This window comes from Coregonus lavaretus (assembly GCF_964263955.1).
Source record: "Coregonus lavaretus genome assembly, chromosome: 25".
In the NCBI taxonomy this organism is placed as follows: Eukaryota; Metazoa; Chordata; class Actinopteri; order Salmoniformes; family Salmonidae; genus Coregonus; species Coregonus lavaretus.
This window is the reverse complement of record NC_140012.1, coordinates 21,350,083-21,363,957: the sequence shown is the minus strand read 5'-3', so window position 1 is coordinate 21,363,957 and position 13,875 is coordinate 21,350,083. Positions and strand designations below refer to the sequence as shown.

The 13,875-nt window shown below is 42.0% G+C and overlaps 1 protein-coding gene across 2 annotated transcripts; it reads right to left on the bottom strand.

Annotated features, from left to right (window-relative positions):
- Positions 1-3,927: 3,927 nt before the first annotated feature.
- Positions 3,928-13,201, bottom strand: wdr45b (WD repeat domain 45B). Of its 2 annotated transcripts, XM_084141673.1 has the most exons (11): positions 13,051-13,201; positions 10,699-10,773; positions 10,439-10,468; positions 9,742-9,843; positions 9,373-9,460; positions 7,920-8,014; positions 7,336-7,526; positions 7,077-7,162; positions 5,968-6,069; positions 5,504-5,625; positions 3,928-4,653 (listed from the first exon to the last, which is right to left on the bottom strand). In XM_084141673.1, exons 1-11 carry the CDS (start codon positions 13,115-13,117, stop codon positions 4,547-4,549), a joined length of 1,065 nt encoding a protein of 354 aa, XP_083997799.1. In that variant the 5' UTR covers positions 13,118-13,201; the 3' UTR covers positions 3,928-4,546. The 2 variants fall into 2 exon arrangements, with proteins under 2 accessions (XP_083997799.1, XP_083997800.1); XM_084141674.1 differs by lacking the exon at positions 10,439-10,468.
- Positions 13,202-13,875: the final 674 nt, after the last annotated feature.

The window sequence follows — 13,875 nt, the reverse complement described above, 5'->3', positions numbered from 1 at the left end:
GGGAAACAAGTGGAGAACACTTTCTCTATGAAACATGGCTGCATCTGAAAGGGCCCCCTTGTCACTATATTATGTAGTGCACTACTTTTGACCAGAATCTATATGGCCTTGGTTGAAAGTAGTGCACCATATAGGGAATAGGGTGCCATTTGGATCTAGCCACAAACTTCCCCCACATGGAGCCCTCATGTAATGGATTACAGAACCAACTGGACCACTTATGTCTGTATGCTGACACATTTGAACTGCCTGAAAACCATATCCTTTACTACAGTACTAATGGTACTACTCCCACTTTAGACCTGGAAACACTGAAGGGGATAAGTGCTGGCTTGGAGTTTATGGTCCAAGCATGTTTCCTTATAAACTAAAGTAACCTTCACACACAAACAGATCACACACTACCCCAAACTAAGTTACCTACACTACCTGACGTTTTATTCACAATTTTAAATGCAGGATTTTACAATCATGTAGTGAGTGAATTCCACTTGCACAATCAGAGCAGGAAGCAACAAATGAAATGCATTCAGTGGTTCCCATTAAGATGTAACAGGACAAATGACACAGAAGAATACATTATAGTACTGCAGTGTAAGGTCATACACATGACCCAATAAGCTAGATCCGATGCTGTGACAAACATAAGATGGGCTCTAAAGCTTGTAGATCCACACATTTAAATGTTTTGTAGATTAGATAATTTATGCAGAAGTTTGCTCAAGCTGCCCCTAGTGAACAAGCAGAAGAGTTCTCTTCATGGGCAAACTACATCAGCCAACTAAACCTCACCAGAAAGGAATGGGTAACGTTGTCACACAAGAAGGTGGATTTTGGTTTAATTCAGTTAGAATGTGTCACTCAGACTTAAATTTAGGCCTAGATTCAATCAGATCAAGCGTCAACAGCAGACACCCGCATAGCGGATGTTTTGGCGGTGTCATAGGTGGAACTGAGTTGGAGCCATCAAATCAGTGAGCAGCTGCTCTTACGAACATTGTCACGAAGCCCACTGCTCCATTCACGTTAGAACTTCAGAACGAGAAAGTGTAGGCTATATATGCTCAAATTGAAAATGAAATAATGAGGATTTCTATCATCCTAATCGAGGCGTACATCTCACATTATAGTGTTAGAACTTTTAAACCATGCAGCCAATGTTAATGTCCGCTTTAAGTATAATGGCAGTTCCACCTCTGACACCGCCCAAACAACCACTATGCGGATGTCGGCTAAAGCGGATCGGATTGAATAGAGCCCGTAATCTTGAAAGCATATTTTTTTATGTAAGCAATGGGGGTGGTGGAAACTGTATTTTCAATTCACTGTGATCATGGCAGTATAGTCAATCAGTTCACACAATAATAATAATATAATATGCCATTTAGCATACGCTTTTATCCAAAGCGACTTAGTCATGTGTGCATACATTTTTACGTTTGACTGGGAAGGCTCTGGGAAAACGGTTGTATTAATTCATGAACGGATGTATGATAAACCTGAACAAATTAGGCTCGTCTGTCTGTATCCCTTAAGAAGATGCATGTTATTCATCTCCTTGGAGACTGATCAAGTTTCTGAGTTTGATCTTTACATTGAGTTTTGATCCTAATCAAAGTACTTGGGCCTAAATTCAATCCGGACCGTGGAAGAGCTGCGTTATAGTGTGATTGACATTCATTTCCGAGTGAGCCGACATATGCAGCGTTTACCGTGAATGCAGTCTCTGCGAACACGGAAACCTTGCTTTTAAAAGGTCCATAGCCGAATAGGGGCAATCGGATTGAATCTAGCGCCGAAATCAGTGCTTTTGGTTCTTGGTTTGGCTTATAGGTACTAACTAGGGGTTCTAACTAATTCACCTCATCCTCATGGAGACTCATACTGTAAAGAATATTGCACATACATACCTACATACATACCTACACAGCAACATGAAATGGGCAGGAAGAGTGAAACAATAAGATATTGATCAAAAAATGTGTTCTTCTATTCTGTACAGTCTATGCAGTAAGTTACATATGTTCAGTCTGGCGTATTCATTGTGTTTATACAGTGAGTAAAAGCTAAACCTAGCTCTACCAGGGTGGGGTTTCACCAAGAGGAATCGCTGAGGTTAACCAGATAACCACTGTAAATACTCTGAAAGCCTGTAATATCAAGTTCATATAAAAATAGGAACTTTTAAACTGAAACAATTCTTCAACTGTACGAAGATTGATTAAGAAATATTTATTTCAAAGTGTTTTTCAAAGTTATCTGGCCAACTCAATGGCCTTACCTTGTGAAATCCCACCCATGCAATTTGTACATATATACACACACACACATACAGTCATGGCCAAAATTGTTGGCACCCCTGAAATTTTTCCAGAAAATGAAGTATTTCTCACAGAAAAGTATTGAAATTACACATGTTTTGCTATGCACATGTTTATTTCCTTTGTGTGTATTGGAATAACACAAAGAAAAACAGGAAAAAAGCAAATTTGACATAATTTCACACAAAACTAAAAAAATGGGCCGGACAAAGTTATTGGCACCCTTTCAAAATTGTGGATAAATAAGTTTGTTCCAAGCATGTGATGCTCCTTTAAACTCACCTGGGGCAAGTAACAGGTGTGGGCAATCTAAAAATCACACCTGAAAGCAGATAAAAAGGAGAGAAGTTGACTCAGTCTTTGCATTGTGTTTCTGTGTGTGCCACACTAAGCATGGAGAACAGAAAGAGGAAAAGAGAACTGTCTGAGGACTTGAGAACCAAAATTGTGGAAAAATATCAACAATCTCAAGGTTACAAGTCCATCTCCAGAGATCTAGATGTTCCTTTGTCCACAGTGCGCAACATGATCAAGAAGTTTGCAACCCATGGCACTGTAGCTAATCTCCCTGGACGTGGACGGAAGAGAAAAATTGATGAAAGGTTGCAACGCAGGATAGTCCGGATGGTGGATAAGCAGCCCCAAACAAGTTCCAAAGAAATTCAAGCTGTCCTGCAGGCTCAGGGTGCATCAGTGTCAGCGCGAACTATACGTCGAAATTTGAATGAAATGAAACGCTATGGCAGGAGACCCAGGAGGACCCCACTGCTGACACAGAGACATAAAAAAGCAAGACTACAGTTTGCCAAAATGTACATGAGTAAGCCAAATTCCTTCTGGGAGAACGTCTTATGGACAGATGAGACCAAGATAGAGCTTTTTGGTAAAGCACATCGTTCTACTGTTTACCGAAAATGTAATGAAGCCTTCAAAGAAAAGAACACAGTACCTACAGTCAAATATGGTGGAGGTTCAAAGATGTTTTGGGGTTGTTTTGCTGCCTCTGGCACTGGGTGCCTTGACTGTGTGCAAGGCATCATGAAATCTGAGGATTACCAAAGGATTTTGGGTCGCAATGTAGGGCCCAGTGTCAGAAAGCTGGGTTTGCGTCCGAGATCATGGGTCTTCCAGCAGGACAATGACCCCAAACATACTTCAAAAAGCACCCAGAAATGGATGGCAACAAAGCGCTGGAGAGTTCTGAAGTGGCCAGCAATGAGTCCAGATCTTAATCCCATTGAACACCTGTGGAGAGATCTTAAAATTGCTGTTGGGAAAAGGCACCCATCCAATATGAGAGACCTGGAGCAGTTTGCAAAAGAAGAGTGGTCCAAAATTCCGGGTGAGAGGTGTAAGAAGCTTATTGATGGTTATAGGAAGCGACTGATTTCAGTTATTTTTTCCAAAGGGTGTGCAACTAAATATTAAGTTAAGGGTGCCAATCATTTTGTCCGGCCCATTTTTTGAGTTTTGTGTGAAATTATGTCAAATTTGCTTTTTTCCTGTTTTTTTTGTGTTATTCCAATACACACAAAGGAAATAAACATGTGCATAGCAAAACATGTGTAATTTCAATACTTTTCTGTGAGAAATACTTCATTTTCTGGAAAAATTTCAGGGGTGCCAACAATTTTGGCCATGACTGTATATGTATATATGTGAGTATATTCACACACTCCACTCTCGATTCAGCTCAGAGGCACTCCCTATAGTTAGGTTAGGTGGTGTTAGTTGACAAGATTTGTTTTCTATGCATCTACCTATTAGAATCAACGCTATACGCCTTTAAAAAATAACCAACCGATCATCGTAAATTTTACGGAAGACATCTTTAAAAAGCAAGTTTCCCTCTTTTGTTCTCGGAGTAGCAGGACAAGGAGGCCCAGGTGACATCCATTAGAGTCTTTTCTCATCCCTCTGTCTGTCTTTCTGTAGTTGTCTAGTTGTACAGGGACAGTCTTTAAGTAGGTTTTGTCAGAGGGGGCACGCAGTCCCCATTTCTCTTGGTCCATCTTTCTTTCTTTCCCTCTCTACTTCCTTCCTCTGTTGTTTCCGAGACGGTGTCTCTCTCTCCTTCCCTCTGACGCTCCTCCATGTAGAGTCCATCAGCACTTGGTGAGCAGAGACATCATCTTTTCCTCCAGTCCATCCCCTCATCCTCCAGAAAATAAACACACCCGCCATGCACACGTCTGTCCGTTTGCAGGAGGTGGTAGGGTGAAAGGTCAGACCTTCTCGTCTGTCATCTCCAGGAACTGTGCGTAGACGTCTCGGGAACACTCCCCCTTCTGGTTGAACAGGAACTTGTAGTAGCTGCCATCAGCACAAATGGCTGAGGAGAGAGAGGTCACAATAAGAGACTGTACATTTATTTTTTATTTTATTTCACCTTTATTTAACCAGGTAAGCCAGTTGAGAACAAGTTCTCATTTACAACTGCGACCTGGCCAAGATAAAGCAAAGCAGTGCGATAAAAACAACAACACAGAGTTACATATGGGGTAAACAAAACAAAGTCAAAAATACAACAGAAAATATATATACAGTGTGTGCAAATGTAGCAAGTTATGGAGGTAAGGCAATAAATAGGCTATAGTGCAAAATAATTACAATTTAGTATTAACACTGGAATGATAGATGTGCAAGAGATGATGTGCAAATAGAGATACTGGGGTGCAAATGAGCAAAATAAATAACAATATGGGGTTGAGGTAGTTGGGTGGGCTAATTACAGATGGGCTGTGTACAGGTGCAGTGATCGGTAAGGTGCTCTGACAACTGATGCTTAAAGTTAGTGAGGGAGATAAGTGTCTCCAGCTTCAGAGATTTTTGCAGTTCGTGCGTACATCAGCTATATTCTCAAAGTCAAATACGTTTTTTTTTCTGGTGTTGGCAGAAAAGTATCCACAAATGTAAGAACACAGTTTCCTGCTCAAAGTCTAAAATGAGTCAATGGTGTCAACAATAAAACAATCAAATAAGTGGTGTCAAGTCAACAATAATATTCAAGTCAACAAGGAAGGAATGTCACTCTGGATCTGTCTATAGACGCTGGGCAGGATGCAGGAAGTGGCTGGAGTATGTATAACTTATGACTGCACTGGGCTCTGTTCCAGAGGTCTGCCAACACAAACATGTACTCAGAGAGAGATACCTCGCACACACACACACGCATTACTCACCTATGACAGAGTTGGGTTCTGTTCCGAAGGCACACACACACGGCGAGTTTGATGGAACCTGGAACTTGGAGAAGCTCCACTTGGAGCTGAAGTACTTAGGAAGGAAACTGGCTGAGGCTAAGCTAAGAATAAAAGGAAATAACAATGATTCAGGGATGGGTTTGGAATTACAGGAAGCATTGGTAAGGATTCGAGAATGGGTTTGGAATGGCGGCTGGTTTAAAGATTAACATTGAAAAACAATGTGCTCACTTCAAAGTTATTCCTCCAAAGAATGGGGTGTATATCCTTGAACAGTCAACAAGACAGCTCTCTCAAAGAGCTGTATCACCACTGGCACTCATGTCTGACCACGTGCAACAAGGCACTACATTCACTTTTGATCAATGTTGCATAATTTGGACCTCTGTTAAGAGATCCAGTTGACAGTGCATAGAAAGGTTAAATGTTTGGCTTAGACAGACCTGGACTGTTTGTTCCTCTTGGGGTCCTCTGCAGCGAATATGTGGACTGTACCGTGGTCACTAGACACACAGATGAGGGACGCATCCTGGTTGAAATTGATGCTGGGGAGGGGAAATAAGTTACCAATCAGGACTATAACAATAACTTACTTACTATGACTGTGATATGTAGTTGTCGTACCTAGCAACCTGAAGACCGGTACACTAACTTTAAGTCACTCTGGATCAGAGCATCTGCTAAATTACTAAAATGTTAATGTAAACATTAAGCCGGGCGTACACTACACAATTTTTGCCACGATTTAGCTGTCCCAGACAAGTTTTTGAGATCGGAGACAAAATCCCCATGTCGTTGCCTACTCGGGGCGCGCGACCGTCACCGATGCTTGTTTAATGTGAGCGGGTCAAAGACGCAATCTGAGGGCTACCGTTCTCGTCTTTGAGCAGTTACAGACGTGCCTATATTTTCAAACATTCTTGATTTTTTCAGCACAAAATCTCCAATGCTCTTGTGGTGTGAGATGTGGAACGACACGTTTTGAGAACAGTGATCAGCAATAGCCAATGAGAGCTCGCCAGTGAGATGATGAGGTTGTTTCACTTCACCAGAATGTGTAGACTCTCCAGCAGGAGCGATGACTACTCCTAGTATGCGTTTGTACTTGCCTTTAATCAAAGCCAAAGTGTCAAATCGTTACAGCTCTGAAGTTCACAAGCAATGTTATTGAATTCAAAATGTTAGCTAGATATTTCAACTCTGTATGGCAAGCGTGAATGTCTGACTGAACGTTTTTGAGGCTGCTTTGAGCCACAGCTCGTAGCTACGTTAAATCTAATCACATCATTGTTTTCGCGAGACAGCGTGGTATAGAGAATCCTCACGACCAAGTGAAGAATCTTGTAGTGTGTGACCCTGTCTGTGCCACATCATTTAGTGTGCGCACCACTACGTTGGCAACACAAAAAAACTACAGGAAAGACGGTCGTTTAATGTGAAAGGCTCAGCGATGTTAGGATTTTGAAAGTCGTGTACTGTCCACCCGGCTTTAGTTAATTTCTCACATCTAATATCAGATGAAGAAATACCCAGGTTGGTTGGTTGTTCTCACCAGTAGATGTTAGCAGCCTGTGACCCTCGCCTCAACTCCTGAATCAGGTGGCCTGCCATGGTGTCAAATATTCTGATCAGGGTCCCCTAGAGATAAATAAACAAAGGCACAGAGACACAGCGTTGGGAGTTGGTCACCCCTAGTCTACAAGCAACAAGGACAACCAATGCTAGATATAAAAATCCTAAGGCACCGTCTAAGCCCAGGAGTAGTGTTAAAAGGGTTAAGCCAATGAGTAGTTCTAAAGGGGTTGTAATACTTTCTCGGAGGCCGTGGCTATCCTGGTTCCCTGCAGGTTGAGGGCGATGCAGCACAGCGCCCCCTCGTGAGCGGGGATGTCCACTGGAGGCTTCTCTGTGTTGGCAAGGTCTACAATCTGCACGTGCCCAGAGTGGGTCCCCGGGAACGCCAGTAGAGAGTTGTTACTGTTGGGACACAGCACACACAAACCTGGGGGAGGAGGGAGAGAAGTTATGGATACAGTCATGGAGAAAGAAAGAGAGACAGAGAGAGCATGAGAGAGAGAGAGGTAAGGAGAAGAGAGGAAAGCAAGAGAGAGAGAGAGAATCTGTCGATGGCTACACATTACAACCATGTAACACTCGTGAAGATTGTGTGTTTACTTCAATTATGAGTGTGTCCAATGTATTTAGCGGAGAGAAAGGGCAAGAGAGAGAGAGAGATTTGAGAGGAGAAGCTAGGACACATTACAACCATGTAACATTCTTGTAAAAATGGTTTGTTTACTTAAATTATGGTCTTGTCTAATGTATTTAGCAGGCTGGTTAGGAATCTGAGAGCTGCAATAGAAAGTAGCTGGTCTGTCTGTGTAGTAGTATTGACCTTTGGGGTTGTAGCAGGTCTCAAACACATGCAGCTGATGAGGGTTGTGGGTGAACGTGAACACTTTGATCATCGAGTCCAGGACCACCACGATCCTGAGGACATCAGAGAGATGCAGACATTAGGCTCAAGATTGAGAAAAAGGGAGAGATTTCTGGCCCACTAACATACAGCAATCTAATGGGGAAACATTGGTAAGAAAACATTTCACTACTCCTGACACCAAAATATTACCTTCTAACATTCCCTTTAATATTACCTAAAGGTGAACATCTTAACAGTCCCGAGTAGTCCTATAATTCAGCTCTCTCAAAGCACCAAGGAGCTATACTTTGTTATACCATTACTGGATTATGACCTTGTAACTGGTTGGAAATGATACAGTACTATATAATTACTGCCAATCTAACAGGTTCTGTGCCTATCATGCTGACCACACCGCTCGCGTTAAGTGCACGAGCGGTGCAAAATAAATGTACACATACATGTTATTCAATCATTTAATCCAAACTGCTCGCGTACGTCAACGAGCGTCTGCGTAGCTAGGCGCTGAAATAGAACTTGATTCTATTTTTGACGCTTGACGCGCTGCAAGTCCCGCCTCTCCCATCTCCTCATTGGTTTTTAGGAGCATAGACCCACTAGTGATTGAAAGATGAACTGAAGTCCACACTCCAGTCCAGTTGGTGGTGGTAATGCACCTTAAAGTTGGTTGCCAACCACCATATAAAGTCCAAAGAAGAAGAAGAAGACTGAAGGTGGAGAGATTACTAGAAACTAACTAGGTTTACCCTTTTATCAGTGGATTAATTGTCTGAGTAGAGGACCTTGTACATTTCAGGTAAAATAACAACCCAATGTTTTTATCCCAGGACAAATTAGCTAGCAACAGCAAGCTAGGAACAGCAAGCTAGCTAGCTAAATTGCCATTAATGTTTAATGCGTTTCGACCTGTCCCCAAATTAATATAAGTGGTTCAGAGTTCGTTTTCATATTTCAACCTGTGTGTCCTGATCGCGTCTGGTGTCGATGGACAAAATCAACATGCACGCGATGGCGCACGCGATGGCGCACGCGATGGAGCACGCGATGGCGCACGCGATGGCGCACGCGTGGAGACGGTCTAGTCAGCATGTAAGAAGAGGGAGTGCAATCACAGCCAGCTATTACTGTACTCGTACCATCTTCCACCCTCACTGTGCTGTAACTTAGGCTAAATCTCATATGATATCCTATTCCCTATACAGTGCACTACAGTACTTCCAACCAGATTGCTGTGTCATTCGAGATAAAATTATCCCGAAGGAGCAGCCATTTGCAGCATTGCTGGTTGGTCGTAAATGCTTCAAGAGGTAGTTAAAGTGGTACTAAATTCTTACTCCATTTGTATTGGCACGCAACACTGCTGATAGAGACACATTAAGGGAAGAAAAAGGGCGGAAAGTGTTCGTACCTGTCCCTTCGAAGCTTCACTGCTTTGACTTCCGTGGAGAACTCAATTTCTATAACCGTCTTTTTCTTCAGGTCATCCCAGATCATCACTAGAGGAAAGCATCAGAGGACAAGGTGGGAATTACAACTGACAAGACCAACATGACATGTCTCTAGTGCCAGACCAATGTAAGGAAATAACTGGATATAGTCACTATGGTGGAAAAGTCTACCACTAAGAGATAAGGGCAAGGAAAACATTTCTAACAGATAGAAGTGTTAGACCTTTTTCGATTTTGGGGGTTCCAAAATATATTATTTATTTTGCTCATATTACATAGGTGATGGAAAGTTCAGCACAAGCACCAAACACACACAGTAACCACCATACCTTTGTTAGGTGGGTATTTGGGCTTTTTCCCTCCTCCGACCAGCGCTAGGTAGTTACACCTGAACAGCATCTCCACATGCCCGACCCCGCCCTCCATGAACTCTGGAAGACACATACAATCACCTCATTGGCCATTAAGCTGTCAATCTGGCGGGTGGCGAGTAAACTGAGCCAATGAGAGTCAAGGGTGTCGCCTCAAAAACCACCACAATTATCCAAACCATTATTCCAACAAGATCTATAAATGTTACTAGAGATCCGTCCCTGATAAGGAGAATTTAAATAGTTTTAATATCTCAACGTTTTACTAAATAGCAAACAACTCCTCATTCTATCTGTATATTAAAAACAAACCTTTCCAGCATGCATGACGCATCACTGAAATAAAAATCACTGTAGTCATGTTGTTATTTAGACCCATATCAACCAAAGCCTGCACACCCTGCAGCAACCCTCCAGGACCAGGTTATCCCTGGCCTATACTATAGGCTAATCATTTCCCTGCAGTACTAAAGACAGTACAGTAAGCCATTTCCTATAGTGACTTTGGACCAGGTCATGTGAGGAGTGAGGAGTCACATGTGCAGGGCTCAGTGGCGGAATGATTAACTTCCTCATATAGCCCTCCTCATCCAACCCAGCCACAGACAGACAGATCCATCTCATCTCACACACAGCAGGAGCAGGAAGGAAGTACCTTGGCTCTCGCTGTCACAATGCTGTGTCCCTGTGTGCAGCAAAATGGCCTCGATTTACTGCAAGCAATGCTACTGACCCATTGAGTTTATTTACATATCAACAAAATGGCTACACCAGAACTTTGATTAACAGTAAACCGTAGAAAAAGGCACATTATGATTAATCATGATTATCAAAAAGGATATGTTTGATACACTTCTAATTATGATTTTATGTTTCATATTTGCTGTACAGTCATTATTTTTTACATATATTTACCTTGTTTTTCTTTCTCTTTGAGTGGGTCTGTGTTGTACACTCTAAACCCATTCTCCATTCCACAAGCAAAGCATCCTGGAAGGAGCACAGACAGACAATCCCAGTGGTTAGAACAACCCTGATCAAAGCTAGGTCCAAATAAATTCACAGTGAATGAATAACCACAATATTTATCCATCTTCAAAGACATCATGATTATGAGGGAGGTCAACTAAGGACAGTCTATGCTTCCTGTCAGCTTATCAGTTCCTGTACTTTCTCTCTTTCCTATCAGATTTGGAGCATGTCCTACTACTCCAGTAACCTGAAGTTGCCTGCAAGGAATGCACACACAGTGAACATTGAGCAGTGTTTGAATATTAGCAAACAGTCATTGCTTTGTTCAGAGGGAGACCCATTCATTCACTGCTCAGTGAAGAAAAGCTGACTTGGGCCACCCACCCACTCCCACACACACTGGTACCAAGCTTGTAACCGTCAAGTCTGTCTGCCTAGACTGCAATGAAATCTGATTCTGCATCTAAAATAATGTATATGTTAAGAGTTTAAAAAGGAAGGTATATGGTGCACTTGACCAAGTTTGATGTGTAAAACATAGTATTTCCCCTGCCAAGTCTAGGGCTACACTCACTAACTAAACAATGGATCATCACACTCACAGCTTGAGCTAGCTAGCTGGCTTTTTATGTACAGTAAACGATTTAGTAGCTTAGCAGTTGTCAAACTAACGTTCTAACCACAGATAAAAGAGGACAGTTCTAGCTATAATATTTGTTATAACCATGATTTGTGCAATATAACGTTAACGTTAGCTTTGTAGCTAAATTAGCTAGCTAGCTAACGGACAGAGATAAAGATTAGAAAATGTTACAACCCCGCAAGCATATAGCTACTGTAAGTGTAAATGTATAGATGTTTATTTGACGTTAGCCACAACATTAGTGCTATCTTGTCAACAGTGGAACCCCCCACAGCTGTCTTTCCTGCTAGCTAGCTAACGTTACGTTGTTAGCTGATGCTAGCGTATTATTAAAATCTAAACGTGAGCGCCTAACAGATCCATAATATTTAGCTCTTAATATGATTAAAGATCAGAGTTACATGTAATACCATTTAGTTTGGCCAACGTTAGCTAGATAAATAGCTGGGTGTAATGCTGCGTTCATAACCAAGTGGGAAGGCGGTATTTACCGCATATGACTGAGAAATCAAATTGAACACCCCTCCTACTGGTAATTACTTGTGGGAAACTTGTCTTTCATCCCTGAGCTCCGACATACAGACCAAACCTAGTAAAGAAATTACCTTGATAACAGCATTTTCGGCAGTTAAATGCAACAACAAAACACTATTTATAAAAAGTAATATATTAATATGGTTTTTGAACATATAATTTGTTTACAAGCATGGCAGCTGTTCTTTTAGTTTATGGTTGACACAGCTTGTTGGCCATTAGCAAATCTGAGTTCATAGCACGTGAATGCATCCAACGGAGGGGTATCCTATGAAGCAGGTTTGAGGAGTTAGGTCTCTCTTTATGTAGCGTTGTCTCTCTTGTCGTGATGTGTGTTTTGTCCTATATTAGGTAGGTAACTCTGGTCAACTGAGTTCAACTCAGGATAACCGGCCATACGAGAGTGGCTCACATTTTAGCCAGGTAACTAACCTGCTCCGGGGCAGGCTAACTCTACTTACCCTGAATGAAATGACTGAGACGCGAGTTGAGGACCAATTAAATCAGATTCCCTCCCTCTTGCAAAGATTGCGTCATCTCCTTCATTTTAATTAAATATAGTATTGGCCTTGGCAGCAACTAATGGAGATCCATAATAAATACAAAGATGGCACTAGCGATAAGTAATAAAATAAAGACAGCGCTTCTAAAAGCCTATTTCACACCATAGCCTGCTGAATTTGCAAGGTAACTTTTATTTCATTTTTATTTTGGCACAAATGAAAATGTGGCACTGACTCGCCCATGGATTGATGTTTTAGCATTGTCTCAATGAAGATTTCAGCGTTCGACTAGCCATGTGCGACATGCACAGGCAGTTACAAGCCTGCTAGAGTTAGCGGCAGGCAGAGGTGCAATATCCACCGTCCTAGTATGGATGAATCCTGAGCTGGGATGTGAAGCTAACTGAAATTAGTTAGCTTTAGAAAATCCTGAGTAGATCTAGCTTGCTTCATAAGACACCATCTGCTCTTTACGACTTCACAACTGGTAATTACCACCTTCCCACTTGGTTATAAACTCAGCATTACAGCCCCCGGCCTCAAGACGTAGTTAGCATGGTTTCGACGACAGAACTGGCAACCAAAGACGATTTCGATGAAGAAACCATTTCTCACCATGATCCTGGTTGAATCCCGCGTACAGGAGTCCGTTCCCATGTGCATTTGATGGCAGTAAATTCATTATTTCGATCAGATAATCAGTCGTACGTTAGCCGAATTTTCACAGAATGCTAGCTACCATTTCTCCTGTGCCACAGACAGTCAGGAAAAACAACACAGCTTTTGGTTCATCCAGGACGCTCAAAAGAGCACCGAGCGATCGATTGATTGGGAGTTTCAGCAAAGATGGTGGATAAATGAAGATAAGTCACTCAGGCCGTTTACCGTTGTCTGCGTAGTGGGGTGGCTCTCCATAGACACCAATGCGATAGCAGTCAGCTAAATTCAGGGGTTCTCAAAGTGGGGAGAGGTCCGTGGAGGTACTGCAGGGGGTTCGCGGCCAGATCTCAATATGTTTTACATTTCATTTTTTAATTAATATTACTAACAACAGATTAAACTACTTTTGGCCAAGGGATCCATAGAATAAGTTTAAATTGTGCAATAGAGCCCCACAGTGGAGGTGTAACAATACCCATAAAACGTAGCGGTCAAACAGAGAAATGGTTTCAATCGTTTTACCACCATTCATTTTTCCCATGGGGGATTTTAGAAACACTTAAAATAAGGGCAGTGTTTTGTGTAAGCTTACCCTGGCGTGACGTTTTGATAACAGCGCAAATCTCTCTCCGACAAGGTAACTTTTATCAATATGTTTGCCTGTAATTACCCCCCAAAAATGAAATGCTAATTAGCCGCTAATGTGGCTATCATACAGAAATAACTACATATCCTGTTGCAAGCTTTGACATTATCACTCAAAGCCCAATGTGGGAAAAA